The 20428-nt window shown below is 36.0% G+C and overlaps 2 protein-coding genes and 1 long non-coding RNA gene across 3 annotated transcripts; 1 reads left to right on the top strand and 2 right to left on the bottom strand.

Annotated features, from left to right (window-relative positions):
- Window positions 1-9904: 9904 nt before the first annotated feature.
- Window positions 9905-13527, bottom strand: LOC110796083 (glycine-rich protein DOT1). Its single transcript, XM_022001112.2, has 2 exons — window positions 13228-13527; window positions 9905-10523 (listed from the first exon to the last, which is right to left on the bottom strand). The coding sequence occupies exons 1-2, from the start codon at window positions 13304-13306 to the stop codon at window positions 10159-10161; spliced, it is 444 nt and encodes a 147-aa protein (XP_021856804.1). The 5' UTR covers window positions 13307-13527; the 3' UTR covers window positions 9905-10158.
- A 60-nt stretch (window positions 13528-13587) lies between these two features.
- LOC130463781 (uncharacterized) lies at window positions 13588-16000 on the top strand. Its single transcript, XR_008923919.1, has 2 exons — window positions 13588-14141; window positions 15696-16000. It is a non-coding gene; the product is annotated as an uncharacterized lncRNA (long non-coding RNA).
- An 833-nt stretch (window positions 16001-16833) lies between these two features.
- Window positions 16834-17409, bottom strand: LOC110796062 (uncharacterized mitochondrial protein AtMg00810-like). Its single transcript, XM_022001094.2, has one exon. It carries the CDS (start codon window positions 17407-17409, stop codon window positions 16834-16836), a length of 576 nt encoding a protein of 191 aa, XP_021856786.2.
- Window positions 17410-20428: the final 3019 nt, after the last annotated feature.

The raw sequence follows: 20428 nt of genomic DNA, 5'->3' as shown, positions 1-20428 counted from the left end.
CTCGCTGGGCGATGGCCTGGCTTCGTGCTGGGCCTTCGTCTAGCGGGCCTCGTCCGATGCTAATTCATACGATACGCTTCCGATTAAATTCCCGATTCCGGAATTCATTTCCGATACGAACAATATTTAATATTTCCGATTCCGGAATTAATTTCCGTTTCGAACAAATATTTAATATTTCCGTTTCCGGAATTATTTTCCGTTTCCGATAATATTTCTGATTCTGACAATATTTCCGTTTCCGGCAATATTTCCGATTCCGGCAATATTTCCATTTCCGATAATATTTTCCGATACGTACCATGTTTCCGTTTCCGGTAACATCTACGACTTGGATAATATTTATATTTCCGATACGATCCATATTTCCGTTTCCGGCAATATCATCGTTTCCGGAGTATTCATTTCTTGCTTGTGACGATCTCAGCTCCCACTGAAGCCAAGATCCGTCGATTCCGAATATCCATAGATAGAGTATTTAATGACATTAAATACTTGATCCGTTTACGTACTATTTGTGTGACCCTACGGGTTCAGTCAAGAGTAAGCTGTGGATTAATATCATTAATTCCACTTGAACTGAAGCGGCCTCTAGCTAGGCATTCAGCTCACTTGATCTCATTGAATTATTAACTTGTTAATTAATACTGAACCGCATTTATTAGACTTAATATAGAATGCATACTTGGACCAAGGGCATTATTTCCTTCAGATTTGTGGTGCTTGGAAGCTTTCTCCAGATCTCAATGTGGTTTTCGGGAACCCCTGGTACTTGGAAGCTTTCTCCAGGTCTCAATGTAGTGCCTGCGAACCCCTGGTGCTTGGAAGCTTTCTCCAGGTCTTTGGTTCGAGGTGTTTGGTGCTTTTGAGCTTTCTCCAAACTTTGAGTAAATAATGATGAACTTTCATAATCATCATTCGAAAAATAATTTTTGAAGACAAAGTAACAAAATTTAATTTTTGAAGACAAAGTAACAAAATAACTTTTGAAGACAAAGTAACAAAATTTAATTTTTTTTTACTAATGCCCCCAATGTTGTACTTCATTTTTAAAAACATTTTGTGTTTTTCAAAACATACGTACTCCTTTAATTTTTTTTATGGAATACAATTTCAAAATTCAAACTGTACTCCAAAAATGATTTTCATTTTTTTGATGTGGCTGCCCTTGAATTTTTTGATTAACCAAGATGCCTACGTACCAAATAAAATGATTACCTTTTCACTTTTTTGGATCAAGCCAAACGTAGTTCCAAATGTTTTTTTTTTGTTTTTTTTTTGTTATACAGTTTAGGCTCGTGCTTAGGAGCTTTGAGGACAATCTTTTTCACCTTTGCCCCCCAGGATCATTGTTGAAACTTTTTGCAGACCTGTAGCCCCAAATCGTCGAAGTCTCAACAAATGCCCGACTAATCGGACTTTTCTTCATGATTGGCTAACGAATTCTCCATTTCATGAGCTTGAGTTGCCAAATCCTGGAATGTTCTAGGCCTGATTCCTTGCAAGATGTAGACCAAGTCCCAATGCATGCCTTGGATGCACATGTCAATTGCAGAAGTTTCGTGCAAATGATCCTTGCATTGAAGACTTAGCGTCCGCCAGCGATCGATGTATTCCACGACCGGTTCACCTTCCATCTGGTTTGTTTGTGTCAACTCCAGCATGCTAACAATACGAAGAGTGTTGAAGAAGCGATTCAAGAATATTTTCTCCATTTGATCCCAACTATCGATTGATCCAGGAGCTAATTCGTCTATGTACCAATCGAAGGCAACTTCTTTTAGCGATCGAACAAACTGCTTCACCAGCAAGTCCCCTTCGGTGCCAGCATTGTTACACGTTTCAATGAAATGTGCAAGATGTTGTTTGGGATTTCCTTTGCCATCGAAGAACATGAATTTGGGAGGTTGATAAGCGTTAGGCATCTCCAGGGCATCAATCCTTTCCTTGTAAGGCTTGATGTAATGGCCACTTTCATCAGGATCTACGCCAAGTTGGTGTTTGATAGTTTTGGCTATCATATCTTGAATTTTTTCGAAGTTGAACGAATCACCATGGTGCTTTCTGCTCCTTCTTGGCTTGGACTTTAAAGTCGATTTAGATTCGTCGCTTTTTCCTTCACTTCCCGTTTCACCATTTTCATATGATTCACCAATTGGATGTTTTTCAAGCTTCTTCGTCAAATTGGAAATTTTTTCGTCTTGACGTTTGATTTGAGCTTTCTGTTCTACGTCGTCCTGGACAAGTTTTTCAAGGAGCTTCTTCATATTCGCCAATTCTTCCTCAATGGTGTTTGCTTCAATCGCCATGACATTTACAACGATGACGTCTATTGCTACATTGGTTGGCTCTTGTGACAGACCGTGGACCACCCTATTGATGGACTCCTTTGACGGATCTTGAACCTCTCCATTGATTAGCTCCTTTGACGGATCTTGGACCGCATCATTTCTAGCCTCTTGTGACGGACTTTGGACTGCTCCATTGCTTGACTTCATCATTATTTGATTTGCACCTTGACGGTCTTTAGTATTTTGATTTGTGGAGAAAGTGATGAGAGGTAGAAATCGTCCCACCGAGCGTGCCAAATTTTTAAACACAAATTTCAGAGTCTGCAAAAATAAGAAACTCGAAATAACGTGAACAAAATATATTTTATTGATTTATGTATTTTTGGTACAATCTCTAAATATTTGCTCCTCTGATTCGATCTCCACTTTGAATTTGACTTGGCTCATGGACTTGTTTGATTTGCCTCGCGAATTGATTTGGTTTGATTCTTGAATAAGGGCCTTCGGGCTTGATCTCGTTCAAGAATGTTGATGTAGAATAGAACGGCACGTCAGTTTTGTATGCTTGTTGTTCTTCTTCCACCGGGATAATTTGATGTCGATTTGATGTCACTCGCGAACGGGATTGATCTTCTTGAATAAGGGCCTTCGGGCTTGATCTCGTCCAAGGTTGATCTTCTAGAATGGAACGGTAAGTCGATTTGAAAATTTGTTGTCCTTCTTCTAGGGAGAGAGTTTGATACGACTGGACTGACAGGGAGAGATTTGAGAGCTTTAGGTTTTGCCGTCTGTTTCTCTCCCCTTTACAAATGAAGTAGATATCTCTATTTATAAGTTGGAGAGAGCTTTAGGGTTTTAATGTACACTGGGCCTTTTGTTTGGACTTGGTAGTCATGACCCATTTATAATAGTTTACCCGTTTTGTTGGGTTTTAACCACTAAAATAAAATGAGTTTAATCGAAATAACTAAAATGGGCCAAATTAACTTATGGACCAAAATTAATTAAATTTATCGACTGTCAATACTTTGACTTTTGACCCAAATAATATTCGACGTGGCACGTTAACAAATTTTTCGTGCCTACAGTTGCTAATAAGCTATTTTTTGTCAAAATTGATTAAGAAAGATTCCAAGCCCTAATAAAACTGTAGGTAGAGTTATCCCAAGCTGTGAAGTTGCACAGGCCGATCCGTGGTGATGGCGGTGGTGCCTTGTGCTATTTGTAACCTCATCTCCATAATATCCTCTTCTGTTGCGGCTACCCCATGGCCATCCAATACCCCGACCACCACTTCTGCTACTACTACCAGAACCACGACTTCTGCTGCTACTACCAGAACCACCACTTCTGCTGCTACCAGACCCACGACTGCTGCCGCTACTAGAGCCACGACTGCTGCCGCCGCTACTAGAGCCACGACTGCTGCCGCCGCTACTAGAACCACGACTACTGCCGCCGCTGCTGCTACGGGAATCACCTCCAAATATCTTACTCACGGTTGTAAAGTGCAATTGTTCCTCTTCTGACAATTCATCATTCTTCTTTATGTTATTATTACTAGGTTTTTTTGCCAAAAAGGACCTTTTATAAACGTTTTTTTGCGAGAAAGGACCTTTTATGACGAAATTGGTGAAATGGGACCTAATACATAATTTTTTTTGTTGATTGGGACCTTTTACCGGTTTCTTGGAGTTGACCCAAGATTCCGGCAACGACTTTGACACGTGGCAACCGGAGAAGGCCACGTGTCCATTTAATGATTAAAAAAAAAAATCCCCCCCAAAAAAAAAATTATCGATTTTTATTTTTTTGCCCCAAATCGATTTTTTTTTTTGCCCCAAATCGAAATTGATTTTTTTGCCCCAAATCGATTTTTTTTTTGCCCCAAATCGATTTTTTTTGCTCCAATTCTCCCTCCAAAATCCCAATTGCCTTAAAGTTCGTCACTGAAATTGTCTACCACGAATTGTTATTCATAGCCACACGAATGAGGTTTGCTAGTTTTCCCCCTCAATTGTTCTAATTTTGCGTCGAAAAAATTAGGGTTCTTCGCAAAATTGGGGCATAAAAAAAGAAATTCGATTTGGGGCCAAAAAAAAAAAAATAGATTTTTTTTTTTTAGGCATTTTTTTTTTGGCCAATTTTTTTTTAATCATTAAATGGACACGTGGCACTCTCCGGTTGCCACGTGTCAAAGTCGTTGCCTGAATCTTGGGTCAACTCCAAAAAACCGGTAAAAGATCCCAATCAACAAAAAAAATTTATGTTTTAGGTCCCATTTCGCCAATTTCGTCATAAAAGGTCCTTTCTCGCAAAAAACCGTTTATAAAAGGTCCTTTTTGGCAAAAAATCCTTATTACTAACTTCTTGCAAACCTGTGCAACAATAATTATTGGAAAAATTTGTCAAAAACTACCCTATAATATTATTCCCGCTAAAAATATACTTATAAAAAATATGTTGTAATTAATTACCTTAAAAAATATACTTCATCTTAAATTAGTTTTTCACAAAAAATCGATTTTAGTCTCTGAAAAATTTGCCTAATTATTCCTTAAAAAAAATAATGCCTAATTATTATTAACAACACCTCATAAATCATAATGAACAAAATCCAATGCACAACTAACTAATTACTCCTAAAATCTTTAACTAAAAATCTTGTTTATCACATTCGAGCCGCATATCTTTCATACATACGAACTATCAATCAAATTCAAATAATATCGTACCAATTCGTACCGTCTAAAATCACATGTACATGATCAATATACCACATCAATGTCACTTTCACTATAATTTGGAAAAAATCTTGTCCATATAAACATTTGCTACCAAAATACACTTAAAAAAAACCAAAGAAAATTATTTCAATCAAGTTTTTATTTAGGAAGAACTCGATAAAAATTATTTCATTTGCGAAAAACGAGTGAATGAAGTTGAAGGGAGAGAAACTATACCCAAATTGGAGGCATTGGAAGCGATAATGTGAAGTAAGAACAACAATAAAACCAGAAACATTCTCATGGTATCGATCTTCTTCTCTTTATTTACAAATTAGGGTTTTGCAGTTTGTCGCTCTTAAACACGGAATTCTAAAATTATAACGAAAAACGAATTATTCTTATAGCGAAACCATGCGTGGTAGTTTAATTCTACGAAGGTGATGAAATATTTGTATTTATAATTTTTTGGTTATTTCGAGATAAGAATAAACGCTAATTATGCTCCGTAATTGACTTAAGGTCTAGGTCATGCGTTTTGAAATTCCCAGTTTTCTTCTTTGGTTAGCAATTAGTTAAAGAAACAGAGATGGTCTCACAGCAAATTCAAATGGTTAAAAAAGGACTTGCATACACACAAAAAAAAAAAAAAAAAAAAAATATAACAAACATACATGTGAGCAGGTAGTCCACTATTGGTACAACAATTACAAAAACATTGCATGTGAGCAGGTAATCCGGCTAAAGGTAATATATTGCAACGTAAAAAATTTATAAGGTAATTAATTACAACTATTTTTATAAAGTAATTTTTCGTAAAAGTTCAATTTTATAAGGTAGTTTTTGACAAATTTGTCATTTGTTAATTAATGGGAGAAAAAATTATGTAAATTCATGAAAGAGAAGGAAGCAGGGAAAGAGAAGGGAGTTAAATACATGAAATCGTGGAATAAGAGAAAACATCAGAAATATTACCGTTATTATGGCCCCCACATAATGGTTTAATTTATTTTTCCATTTTCAGGTGGTAAATTACAAGTTTTAATTTCTTTTTCAGGTGGTAAAAAATAATTTTTTGATTTTTTTAGATGGTAAAAAAAGTCCAATCTTAAATCTTCTTTTGGTTTGGGTACGACTTATGATTCATTTATCGTGAAACTTGCATGATGTACCTTAATTGTAAGCATCAACACATAAGGTCAATTTAGTAATTGCACGTACTTTTGGTGTCCTTATGGAATAGACTTAAATGCCCATCTACTATTTTATTATTTAATTCAATTGCAAACCTAATTATTTATCGCATGCAGTAACAAATCAATAAACACGGAAAATAAACGCCTAAACTAGGTAACTGACAGTCAGAAAATCTTTGACTGAGAATAAAATAATTTTGATTGAGAATATTTAAATCGGGAAAGAAGTGAAAATTAGGGAAAGCCACCCGTAATCGTCTTACATTTTTTTTTGACACTAGCAAAACACAGATTAAATTATATTACTAAACATGATTCCCTCCTTTCCGACATTTGTTTGCAATGACGTGTGCTTGTTCCACTTTGATCCTGTCTGTTTTAAGTATTGTGCAAACATTGAAAGTCGCAGCTAACTTCCTGATTTCCTGAATGTTCCAAACAATTTGGATTGTGATTCCAGACTCCTTCAAATTGGTTACTAAATTCATCGAGTCTAAAGACCATGATGTCGATGATGTTCTGCTCTTTTGCCCATTTTAAATCATGCATGCAAGGCTTCGTTTTCCGCTTGAAGCGCTGTAGAGGTGTATCCATAGTTTCCTCCCCCATCTTGATAGTCATTGTTGCCAGTATTCCCTTCCTTGTAAGCCCACCCCCAACCTGCTTTCCTTGTTTTCTTTTCCCACGAGCCATCCACCTGCAAAACAGCGATAGCAAAAAAAATCCTTGTTGCTTCCAAGTTGAACCAGGTAAAAACCAGGAGGATCACTAGGATTCTATTTCCAAAAAATAAGGTCCATGCTTGTGGATTGAGGTGAAAGTTGAAACACACATAACAATTAATCGTCTTACATTACTGACAATCAAACTATTAAAAAGAAAATTCAATCATATAAAAAATCATTACAATTACCAAAATTATTCTACTGTAAAAAAAGATTACAAATTCAGTCAAGTAATTTCACACCAAAAACATTCCAATTCCAATTGCATAATTAATTACTTATTATCAGAGAAAGAAGGGGAAAAAAAGAAGTCAATTACATATCCAATAAAATATGGAATAACGGTAAAATCTCACTAACTAAGGAGATAACACAGAAAAAATCAAAAGAATATTAAAAATATATTCCAGTAATATTACAAAAATTTACCAAAATTCGGAAGAACTAATTATAGAATGACCCAAAATTTGCAGAATCAATCAAAAAAATTAACAAAATAAAAACGGAAAGTGCTAATGCATGAAAAAGGAAAGGAAGATTCTGCAATAGCTACAATAAAACGGTAGCCACCATAATAAAATAAATCTCAGCCTTCTATTTTTATTGACTCGTCAGAACCGTTGATTATGCTGACTTTTTAGTTTTTATTTTTTAATTAAAATTAGTTTTTTAATAAAAATAAAAGCATTAAAAATACCCCACTTTCATAATTATTCAATCATCCACGTTATGAGGAAGCAGTTTCTCTGTGAAAAAAAACGGATGAACAAAATTTCTGAAACTTCAATTCAAAATTAATGTTCTTGTTGATCTTCATAATCAGGGGGCTTGGTAAAATTTCTGAAACGTCAATCCGACTGCCTAAAATTCCACTCAGTTGAACTCTGCTACAATTTTAATCTTTAAATAATACGGAGTACATATTTACAAATTACAAGTAGCTTTTTGAGGGGAAGTTTTTGAATAATGTTTTCGTTGCTTGTTCATACTTGAAATTTATTGTTTTGGTTTGAAGATGGGGCAAATTAGTGATGTGGGCGAACCCATATTTTTCTTTATCTGTATATATAATCCCATTATTTATTTTATCTATTAAATGCTCTATCTCATACTACATAGTTAACATTCCAATCCAAATTAGCGACCTGCACACTGTATATTTTATTTCATTTGTATATATATTTCAATTATTTATTTATAAAACTGGGGAGGAATCCTAATTTTTTGTTTAAATTTTTTATTTTTTTATTAATAAAAAGTCAATGTAATCGACGGTTCTAATGAGTCAACAAAGATAAATGGCTGAGATTCATTTTATTATGGTGGCTACCATTTTATGGTAGCCATTGAAAAGGAAATTACGTAATTAGCTTTTTTATGGAAAATGTTAATGCATGAAGGAGGATAAGGAAAAGTATTATTTCCTTGAATTCAAGAGTTTGACCACCGTCAAATTATATAAAAAGCTAATTACGTAATTGTAGGTAATGTCTAATCTTCTATATAATTAATAAACAATTCACTAATTGACGGTATTGCTATATGTCACTTCTACGACCATATGATTGATTCCACATATGCAAAATTAAGGATTAAGGACATGATCATATAGTAGTGCAAAAATCAAGCCAGACACACTATTTTATATGTTTAATTATTTTCTTAACTTTGGCGGAGTATTACATTTTTGCAAAATTTAAAAGTTTTTTATAGAGAGATCAATGGTGGGAATTTTTTTTTAATTTTAGAGGAACTTTGTGAACAATTTTTCTCACCTTATTATTTAAAGTTATTAAATGTTATAACATAATTGACATTTTAATTTATTTTCGCACGCAATAATTCCAGTAATGCAATAACACGGAAGGTATATGCAAAAGGAAAATGGGAAGTAGATCGAAAGCCTAAACAGGTACAGATGGAAAATGGGAAGCTATATGTCACGTGTTGACATTTTTCCGATGCTAAGGCCCAGCGTGTCCCATATGAGGCAACTCCCATGAGCCTGTATGTCTTATTGATGCATGTATCTTGATGCAGGTTAGTATCATTACGTGTTGTTTCCTCTACTATTGTTGTGTTCGATGTTTGTTGCGCATATGTGGTAGGTTGGCCTGGATCAAGCCTCGGGGATTCAGGCGCCGCGCGGGCGGTCAAAAGGCCCGCTCGTGACATATAGCTTTGGTTTTTATAAAGAACATAAAATTTTTACCTTCAAAGAAAAAAAAAGAAAAAAGAAAAAAAGAACATAAAATATTTTATATAGAATATTCATCTATGTGAGCTCAAAGGTCTTTTTAACGTTAGAGGAAAGTGATACCTGTAAACTAGGTTATAGTGTTGAAAATTTTGAGGCTCAGTGAATTCAGAACAGGTAAAGCAACAAGATGAGGGTATTAAACTATACACGGTCTTTTCATGTCTGAATGTGTAAAGCCATTATCGAACGTGTTTCGGGTATTTATGGTTACTTCGATGGTGACGAGAGCGTCTCGGCCTTGCTCCGAGTCTGGGCTCCAGGTCGTGTACGGTCCTGCAAGATAAACTCCGGGCCCTCGGGGTTGAACCCGAGGCGGAGCCTCCGACGCCCAAGTTAGTGTATAAACAATGTGTATTTGAGAGTATTTTAGGGGAGAGAGTATCTATGAAGAATGGGTCTTTTGTTAGAGTTTTGATCTCCCTTTCTCTTACCTCCACGGAAGGTATTTATAGTAGTAGTATTTGCGCCCAAGAAATGTAAGTGGACTGTTTTGGGCATATGAGGCTCTTTTATGGTCTTATCATTATATTGAACCTATGTGGATGTGGTTACTTTGGGCCAAAATAGGTAGGTCTATTTTGGCACCCAACAGAACGTAAAATCTTTTGTTGTACATCCGTTGTACCAAAGAGCTAATATCAACAATTAAATTCGAATATAATAGCACTATAGCAGTGTAACATAAATTTGAACAGCACACAAAAAGTTGACGAAACGCCGTGAATTTTAATTCTAAGCTCAGAGCATCGTAGTACGGAGTAATAATCTGTACAAGTTATATGCAAAACCATAGAGTAGAGACCAAGACAAACGCAATACTTATCACGCTTCCAGAGTCCAGACATTCCTCTGGCAATATAACACACACACGCGCACACACACTCCATGACTCTAGTCAGAGTTCCTGTACGTAACCATTAAACACTAAAGTCTCACCCTAATATTCATCTTCTAGCAACCTCACAATTTAACAAGATAGATTCCAAGTCCTAATACAACTGCAGACAGAGTTAACCCAAGCTGTGGAGTTGCATAATTTGATCCATTCCGGTGGTGATGGCCCCTACTTCCAGCAGCAGCTGCTCCTGCAACTCCCGCTGCTCCAGCTGCACCATAAAATGGAACACCACCACGTCCACGTCCACCACCCCGCCCTCCACTACTACCACGTCCTGATCCTCCACGACCACCACCACCACTACCACCACCACGTCCCCCTCCACCTCCACCTCCACTTCCACCTTTCTTACTGACTACTGTAATATGCAATCGACTGTCATCTGACAAATCCTCAATCTCCTTAATGTTATCACGTTCTTGCAAACCTGGTGTGACAATAATATCGTTAACAAATTAAACAAGTAACCGTAAACAAAATAGTTAAATTTGCCCATTTCTATGCTCCCAACCAAAGAGCTCAAAAACCCAAATCACTTCAATTTATTATGATGAAGTAACACGGTTACACCAACATCAAAACATAAAATAACTAATAGGTAGCCTTAAGTACTAACAAAATGACAGAAAGAGATCTGCATTTTACAGTTAACTCTTTTATGCACTCTTCCATCACAAATTCACAATGATATTGCGCGCCTTTTCCACCCAGGTGGGAGAAGAGTGTATAAGATAGTGACCATAGAGGCATAAATAATTCCATAGTTGGCAAAGTGGCAAACAAAAGAACGTTACACCACTTTAATGTACTTTTTAGGATGATAAGATAGAGTTGGATAAAGTTTCATACTGGAGCCCAATGAAGGACATATGAAGTGTTTAACACTCTAAACTCAGAAAACAAACAATTTAAGTATGCTTGTGGGGCGTTCCTCGGCCTCCAGTGGAAGGGTGGAACCTACAATACCTATTACTTGATCAATATATTGTGTTTAACATTTTTAAATCAAAATCCAGTTTAGTTCAGATTTTAAGATAGTTAACTTAAGTACTCCGTACTTTTTACGATCTTGTGTAAGTCCGCCTCACACACTCTTCATGATCGAGAAATATGTCCTACTGAAAAACTGAATTGGGATACCATCTCATCACAATAGTCACAGAAATGACTAAACAGTGGTCCATAACATATATATGGTACCAAGTACCAACCACATTGGATAGCATCAAAGTTTTAAGTCCGCATGCCATAATAAATTCATGGCCTCACATTTTATCAATGAAATAGGGCCCTTCCTCTCATTGCCTGTAATGGAAGTACCATCAGTTTGTTTGGTGTATGGCATTTTATTGGCTTATTCAACTTTCAACTTTAACCAGGCAGGCAAAAGTATAAAATTCTTTCGAGCAATAAATACTTAGTTTGTTTGTCAAATATTTCAACTAGGCATGTGGATGTCTACAGTCTCCGTCTACCGTCTACCGACTACTATAACAACATGTGAGGACTGTGGATGTTCATCAGTTTGTTTGGTCTATGTATTTTATTGCCTTGTTCAAACTTTGAAGTTAAACTGGCAAACAAAAGTTTATCGTTCCTTGAATCTCCTAATGGGAATGCGTAGTCAATAAGTTTTACGGAGTATTAGATCAAAAGATTCAACTATGGATGTCTAGCCACTAGTACTATAACAATTTATAACGACTGTGGATGCCCTACATGGGCTACTTCCATTCAATCAAAAGGTACAAGAACGTAAACCTAATTAACCTACATTGTTCTTCAATCTCTTACATGGGTGGTTGAACTCGAATGCATGTGCAAGACAAAACATTTTCATGTTCTTAATCAGTTATTGCTTTTGATTGACATTTTGACAATAACTAAGGCCCTGTTCTTTTTGGCTTAATTTCAGTTTCAATACTTATTTCGCAGTTTAGTTCACTTCAATTCAATTCAATTCAATTCAGGAGCATTCAATTCAGTTCAGTTCAGTTAAGCTCTAAAAAATAGGGCCGGAATAAGGATGGTCGTTTTGTTCAACATAATAATTCATAGAAAAATTCCAACAATGCAATCTCAAACAAGTTCCATTTCTGTGCGAAAGAAATTGCATATACGGTTCAACTTTGTATAGTTTTGTCAACCAAATAACTTCACAATTTTCCACTTCCCCGAAATATGTATTTCGTACATTTTTGTTAACCAAAGAACCCGAGAATAACTTTTAAACATTCTATGCTAACTTTAACTCCGCCTTACAATATTGATTGTATACAAATGCTTAAATAAGAATGTGTGTTTCTACTTTCTCCAAATTTCTACCACCCGTGCGTTTCTTTGTTAACCAAATAAGCAACCAAATAAGCAAGAGTATGGCCGGACTACGGATCAAACACTTAATTGTTAAGAGCAACTCCAATGGTTAAAAAATGTATTTACTCACAAAATAAAAGAACATGTGAGTAGGTAGCCCACCATTGGTATAACAATGTTAAAATATTATAGCTATTTTGGGCAGGTAGCTAAAAAAAAAGTAGCTCAAATAAATAAGTTGTTTAAATTAAATATTGTAAGAGCTACAATGTATTGTAGCCCACCAATGTGAAAACTTGTAGCTTAAATCAATCATAGCTTAAATAAATCTTAGTTAGAAATTTATTGCGGCAAACTTAGCCACTAACACTCGTAGCTCACCATATTGAGTTTGGATACAATAATTTTAAATTAATTTCATCACACTACAGAAGCAAATGAATAGTACTACTACAATCCAAAACAAATTAATTATTTTAATCACATTATTGAACATCTTAATCAAGATTCAAGAACTACTCGTTTGTCGGTCTAATTAGATAAATATTATACCGCCAACGGTTCACATTTGTTCATGTTAAACTCACCAATTTCTTTAAAAAAATCCTTTGAAATTAAACAAACACTCTCTTAACTCGCAATCTTACCAAAATGAAAGAAAATTTCAATCAATTTCATCTTCAGTAGGTACAAATTTGCAAAATAAGTAACTAAAACGACGAAATACATCATAATAATGGCACTATAACAGAATAAACGACAAAAATCGTGAAAATAAAGAGAGAGAAAGACGTACAAAAAGGTTAGAATCATACCTAAAATGAAGGAATTCGTAGCAATTAGCAGGAGATTAATTTGCAGAAAAAGCAGCAGGAAAACCCAAAACAATTTCATCCTTTTTCTTTAGTCGCTTCGTACAGCTTTGGAAGATTTTCTCACTCCTAAACACGGGATTCTGAGGTTCTCTTGTACAACAAGCTATATTTATGGCGGAAGTTATTAAAGCGCGGTTTCGTGGAAGTGTCAGAGAATATCGAGTTTGCTTAATTGCTTTACAAATGGAAGGATTTGGGGGAAAGAGAGAAGATTAAGTTTGGAATTGTCCTTTCCTTTGGAGTTTGGATACTTTTTTTCGCACGTTTTGGGCTCTGGGTTTACTATTGGGCTTCTTTATGGGATTAGCTTATCCACTAAACCTTTTAAACTCTCAAACTCTTGCGTTTTTTTTCTGTTTGGATGTGAATGAGTTAATAATTAATGGCTGCATAGCTATGCATCTATCTCTAGATGCATATGAGCTAAGACACACTACATTATACATACCCATTATTCTCTCTCCTCTAACCTTTTCCCATTTTTTCTCTCATCAAACCCCATTTTATTTTTCTCTCACCATTTTCTCTTTCATCAAAACCTCCACATTCTCTCTCATCAAACTACTATTTTCTCTCATCAAATTACATATTTATCTCTCTTTACACCTCAAATTTGACTCCGATGGATTCCACAGTGACGGTTACTCATGCGATTCCGACGAATTTCTAGTCGGGTTCGTCGAATCTATGGTCAGATCTATCGAATTTTTGGTCGGATATGTCAAATTTTAGTCAGATCTGTCAATTTTCTGGTCGAATATGTCGAATTTCTGATCGATTCCGGCGAATTTTTGATCAGATCCGTCGCATATCTCTCTCCTCTCTTTACACCAATCCATGTTTGTATGAAATTCGTGAGTTTTCTTTGTAAATTGATCTTTAATTTGCGTTTATTCAAGGTTTTTGCTGCGAATTCGTGTTTAATAATTTGTTAGTTTCGTCCCCAAATTTGATTGTGATTTTAATTTACATATTGTCGTTAATTGATTTCGTGGTTGGAGATGTTCAAATAAATATATGTAGATGTTCAAAATAACATATGTAGGTGTTCATTTTTTTTAAACAACAATTTTATGCTGCGATTTTAGATCTATCACCGTTCATGTTTGATTTATAAAGTTCGATGTTCAGAATTGTAGAATGAACTACATTTGGTAACTTCATATTGTGTTGTTGTTGTTGTTGTTGGGATTGTTGTTCGTGGTGGTTGTGGTAGTTATTGCTGAATATTAATTCTGAATTTGTTATGTTCAGTTTATAATTTATCATGTTTAACTTATAAAAGATGATGTTCACAAAAAATAACACTTTTGTGTGATGTTCAGTTTTTCAACTCTCGTGTTAAACTTATAAAGAATCATGTTCAACTAAATTCAACTTATAAAACTGATATGTTCAACACTTTATTGTGATGTTGTTCAACAAAATTTAACTTATAAAACTAATATATGTTTAATACTTTTGTGTGATGTTCACTTTCTCAAATCTCATGTTCAACTTATAAAGAATTATGTACAACTAAATTTAACCTATAAAACTATGACATCTTCAACACTTTGTGTGATGTCCAGTTTCTCTAGTCTTATGTTCAACTTATACAGAATCATGTTCAACTAAAAGGCAAGCATCAACATTAATAAATAAAAAAAATCAGTATACCATCAAACAACGAGCCAAAAGCATTCTTAATTTAAAACTAATTAATGTTCATTATTCTTTACTAAAAGATCATGTTCAGATTTTATAAGTAGGTGTTCATTATTCTTTACTAAAATATCAAAATTGACACCTTCTAAATATTGTCATGTTCAGTTTATAACTCATTATGTTCAACTTATAAAAGATGATGTTTAATTTATAAAAGATGATGTTCACAAATAAAAACACTTTTGGGTGATATTCAAATTTTCAAATCTTATGTTCAACTTATACAAAATCATGTTCAACTACATTCAACTTAAAAAACTAATATATGTTCAATATTTTTGTGTGATGTTCAATTTCTCAGTATCATGTTCAACTTATAAAGAATTATGTACAAAATCATGTTCAACTAAAAAGGCAAGTAGCAACAGTAATAAGCAGTTGTTCATTATTCTTTACTAAAATATCAAAATTGGCACTTTCTAAATATTGTCATGTTCAGTTTATAACTCATCATGTTCAACTTATAAAAGATGATGTTCAATTTATAAAAGATGATGTTCACAAATAAGAACAATTTTTGTGAAGTTCAGTTTCTCAAGTCTCCTGTTCAACTTATAACGAATCATATTCAACTAAATTCAACTTATAAACTATCATATGTTCATGAATAAGAACAAGCTGTGGGATGTTCAGTTTCTCAAGTCTTATGTTCAATTTATACAGAACAATGTTCAACTAACAACATTATGATTTTCATGCAGGAAGGAAAAGGTTAATATGAATGCGCCAACAAAAGAAAAAAAGCCGATTCAGAAATGAAAGATGTGGTGTTAAGATAGGCTGCAAGAATTGAACGCAAAAACAACAAGAAAAGAATCTGCAAATAAGGAAGCAGATTGAAAGAGAAAAACGACCGGTCTAGCGAAAAAGTGGAAGCCGGAAGGAAAGAAGCAGAAAATTTAGAAGCATATAGAAATAGAACTAAAATAGAAGAAGCATATAGAAAAATAGATGATATGTTCAATTTTTTGAACATGAATGTTCATTAAGTTACTTTAAATGTCCATTTGTTTGTTCCGTATGTGTGCTTGCATCTTACTCAAATAATGAGATTTTTTGGGGGAAAAAAAGCGTTATAAAATTTTTAGAAAAAAAAAATTAAAATTAAAAATTTGAAAAAAAAGAAAGAAAAGGAAACAGAATAATACACTAAAAAAGGAAGGCTGAAACTGCTAAAACGAAGCAGTTGAAGCTCATATGCATGCAAAATTGCATGCATAGCTATGCAGCCAAAAATTTGGGGCGAATGAGTCATACGGACTATGTAAATGACGGAGGAAGATTTGAAAATATAACCTATCTTAATTAGAACATCTTAGGTGCATCCATGTGTACAGTGTACCCTCTCATATTTTTCCTTTACATGGTGATGAGAAAATGTTAGAGGGATTACCCATGGGTATACCTAATAATTTGCAGGTATTCGAGGCAGATCATCTAGGATCAACCTATTTTCACAACTTATAAGAAGTTTGGTTTGAATCTGCTAGATTGTGTGAAACTCCTTTAATTAGAGTGTATTACATTGATCAAATATATAGGGATTACAATATTAGTCCTAATAGAATTAGGAATACTAATATGACTAGAAGTCTAATATACATCGAATATCCTAAGAGATTAAATCCTAGTATATCTCTATCTCTATCACACCCCCGCAGTCATAGTGCGAGGAGGTCGTACGCTAAGACTGGATCTGAAATCCAAAAACAATTGTCGAGGAAGGCCTTTAGTGAAAATGTCTGCAAACTGAAACCGCGAAGGAACGAGTAACACCCATACCTGACCCGCTACTTTCTCGCGAACAAAATGGATGTCCATCTCCACATGTTTGGTGCGCTAATGTTGGATGGGGTTGCTGGATAAATAAATAGCACTGACATTATCGCAATAAACAATGGTGGCCTGACGTAGAGGGCAATGTAACTCCAGAAGAAGGTTACGCAGCCAACACACCTCTGCAACGACGTTTTCTACGCCTCTATATTCTGCCTCTGCACTTGATCTAGAAAGAGTAGGCTGAGACTTAAAAAACCAAGAAATAATATTGTCACCTAAGAAACAACAATATCCTGAAGTCGAACAGCGAGTGTCAGGACACCCACCCCAATCTGCATCATTATATGTAATCAAGCGCAAAGTAGATGTAGGATATAAATGTAATCTGTGATCAATGGTGCCCTGAATATAGCGTAGGATGCGCTTTAATGCATACAACTGAGGCTCCCGTGGATCATGCATAAAAATACACACATGTTGAACCGCATAGGCAATGTCAGGGCGAGTAAATGTAAGGTGCTGTAGAGCACCTGCCAGACTACAGTACTGAGTTGGGTCAGCCACATGAGGACCTGAATCTGCACTAAGCTTTGCATTAGTGTCAACAGGAGTGGGGGAAGGCTTACAAGTCCCCATGCCTGCACGTTCCAAAATTTCCTGTGCATATTTTTGCTGAGAAAGAATCATATAAGTGGGAGTACGGAAGACAGAAATTCCCAAGAAATAAGAGGTCCCAAATCAGACATCGGGAATTCTGTTTTCAAATGGGAAATCAATCGGTCACGCAAAGCATCAGATGAAGTGCATAAAATAATATCATCAACATAAAATAATTGGTAAGCCATATCATTACCATGCTTAAAAGTGAACAAAGATGTGTCACTTTTTGCAATGACGAAACCCATTAGCAATAGAAAATTTGTAAATAGTTGGTACCATGCACGGGGAGCCTGTTTCAGACCATAAAGTTCCTTACGGAGCAAGAAAACATAATTCGGAGCCCGTCTGTCAACAAAACCTGGTGGTTGATGCATATAAACTGTCTCCTGGAGATCACCGTGTAAGAAAGCATTTTTAACATCAAGTTGGTGAATAGACCAACGCCTTTCCATAACAAGGCCCAAAACGGTACGAATAGTTTCCGGTTTGACCACCGAGCTAAATATTTCATCACAATCTCTCCCTTTTCTTGGGACCTGTCATTACAAACAAGTTTAGCTTTGTGCCTTAGAAGGTAACCTTTATCGTTTTCTTTATGAGAAAAAATCCACATGCAATTAACAATATTCACCCCCATAGTTTTAGGTACCAATTCCCATATCCCAATATTAATTAAAGCATCATATTCATCTTGCATTGCCGCATTCCAATTTTGGTCACTTAAAGCTAGTTTGTGATTTTTTGGAATTGGTGAACGAGTTAGGGTTGGGCCTATGTATGGGTTGAACGGTGAGACCATATTTTGGATTTGGTTTAACAATCCCATGTTGGCTTCTCGTGATGCGTGGGGATGGGGGGGGGGGAGCAGTCCTAGTTGGGCAAATTGGTTGCATTCCTCGTAAAGGGGGAGGTGTATACCTTAGCTAGGCTTAATTGGGGGAGTAATTGGTGAGTTGGAAAGGTATTGGGTTGCTATTTATTTGGTGAGCCATGCGAGAAGGGGTGGGGGTTTGGTTTTGGTGTGAATGTATAAGGAGCACGTGAGTTTCGGTGGGCTCTAGGATGTAACGAAATTAAAGGAGGAGTAATAAGGGGTGGCTGCAAAAAATTAGGCCGCTGTGTGTGTGTCGCGGATTTCCCAGTCCCACAGTCCACCCGCGGAGCTGACTTCCCAGATCTTATGAGAGGTCTGTGGGCCGTTACGGTGGATTGGGACAGAATAGGCATGCTGCAGCCAGGGAAGTGAGAGTAAGGGGCTTGGCTCCGTAGACTCAAGAAAATTATAATCATCTGCTCGAAAATGTCCTAAATTCCGGAACGAAAATGTAATTTCAACAAAAGTGACATGACGGGAGATAATAATTTTCATTGACGATATATCTAAATACTTGTAACCTCTATGGTTTAACCCAAGAAAACACACGAGTGGAATGCGGAGCTAATTTATGCAGGGTCGTAGCTGTTAGATTAAGAAAACATAGACACCCAAAAACTCGAATATGGTCATATGACGAGATTCTTCGAAACAACACCTCTGTCGGAGTAGTGTTATTAAGGGTTTTTGTAGGTAATATATTTATAAAATAAGTGGCCGTTTCAAGAGAGTCAACCCAATAAGATGGTGGAAGGGATGCATGAAAAAGTAATGTGCGTGACATATTATTCATAGTTTTAATCATGTGTTCCGCTTTACCATTTTGGGATGATGTGTGGGGACATGAAAAACGAAAAATCACACCATTCTTGACACAAAATAATTTAAACGGATCGTCCAAATTCCCTCACATGGTCACATTGGAAAGATTTAACAGGTCGTTCAAACTGAGCTAGGACATATTGTCTAAAATGTAGGAAAGACTGAATGGCTTTTGACTTATATTGTAATGGTATAGTCCACACAAAATGAGTATAATCATCCAACAAGACTAAATAATATTTGTGACCCTAGGTGCTAGGAATAGGCGAGGTCCACAAATCATCATGAATTATATCAAAAGCATAAGAGGTAGTACTTGTTGAATTATGAAACGGTAATCTAGAGTGTTTTCCTAATTGACAAGAATGGAAAAATTTGGAATTATGTTCCGTATTACAAGAAATAAAAATTTTAGACCTAAGAAAGCTTAAAATTTGCGATCCCGGGTGTCCTAGTCTACTATGCCATGTGGTTGGGGACAAGGTGGTGAGTGCGGTCGCCAAACATGTGGATGGAGTGTTGGTGGTGATAGGATACAGGTCCCCCGAACTATTACAACTCATTATTATATTCCCCATACGAAGATCCTTCACAGAAAAACCAATAGGGTCAAATTCTATTGAAACTTTACTGTCTGTGGTGAATTTACGTACTGAAATTAAATTTTTAATAATTTGGGGATAAAGAAGGACATCACGGAGGTTTAAGGGTGGTTTGAGATGGGGAAGGGTTGTATGACGACCATAGCCTGTAACCGGAATGCGATGACCATTACCAACTAATGATTATTAGTGCTTAAATTAAAAAGGGGCATGAGTGTACCTCCATTATTGGTCATATGAGATGAAGCTCCGGAATCCATGTACCATGACTGGTCTTGTGGTAACGTCATAGTTGCAAAGGAGTTAGCTAATTCCTTTGGGATAACGTGCTCGGACAAATAAGCTTGTTGTGGCAGTGGGTCCTGCTGCTGGGCGTAGAACATTGGGCATGGAGTTGGGCCTGTGAATTGAAGGTGGCCTCTTGTTGTGGCCTGTTTGCATGCTGATGTGCCCCCTGGAATGGGCCATAATATTGTGGCATTGCCCGCACTTGTGGGAGGGCATAATTAAAGGAGCAGTGGCCCATGTTTGTGGATTTGGGCCGGCCCACACTTGTTGGGGATGATGATTTGTGGGATTGGAGGATGGGCTAGTATTGTTGCCATTGCCCCTCCCACACCCTCTTTGTTAGGTTATTTTTCATATGACAAAACATAAATCATGCGGAAAAACCATAAAGCCAGGAAAGCATATTATT

This window comes from Spinacia oleracea, chromosome 6 (assembly GCF_020520425.1).
Source record: "Spinacia oleracea cultivar Varoflay chromosome 6, BTI_SOV_V1, whole genome shotgun sequence".
In the NCBI taxonomy this organism is placed as follows: Eukaryota; Viridiplantae; Streptophyta; class Magnoliopsida; order Caryophyllales; family Amaranthaceae; genus Spinacia; species Spinacia oleracea.
The sequence above is the reverse complement of the archived record's forward strand: the minus strand, read 5'-3'. Positions and strand labels throughout refer to the sequence as shown.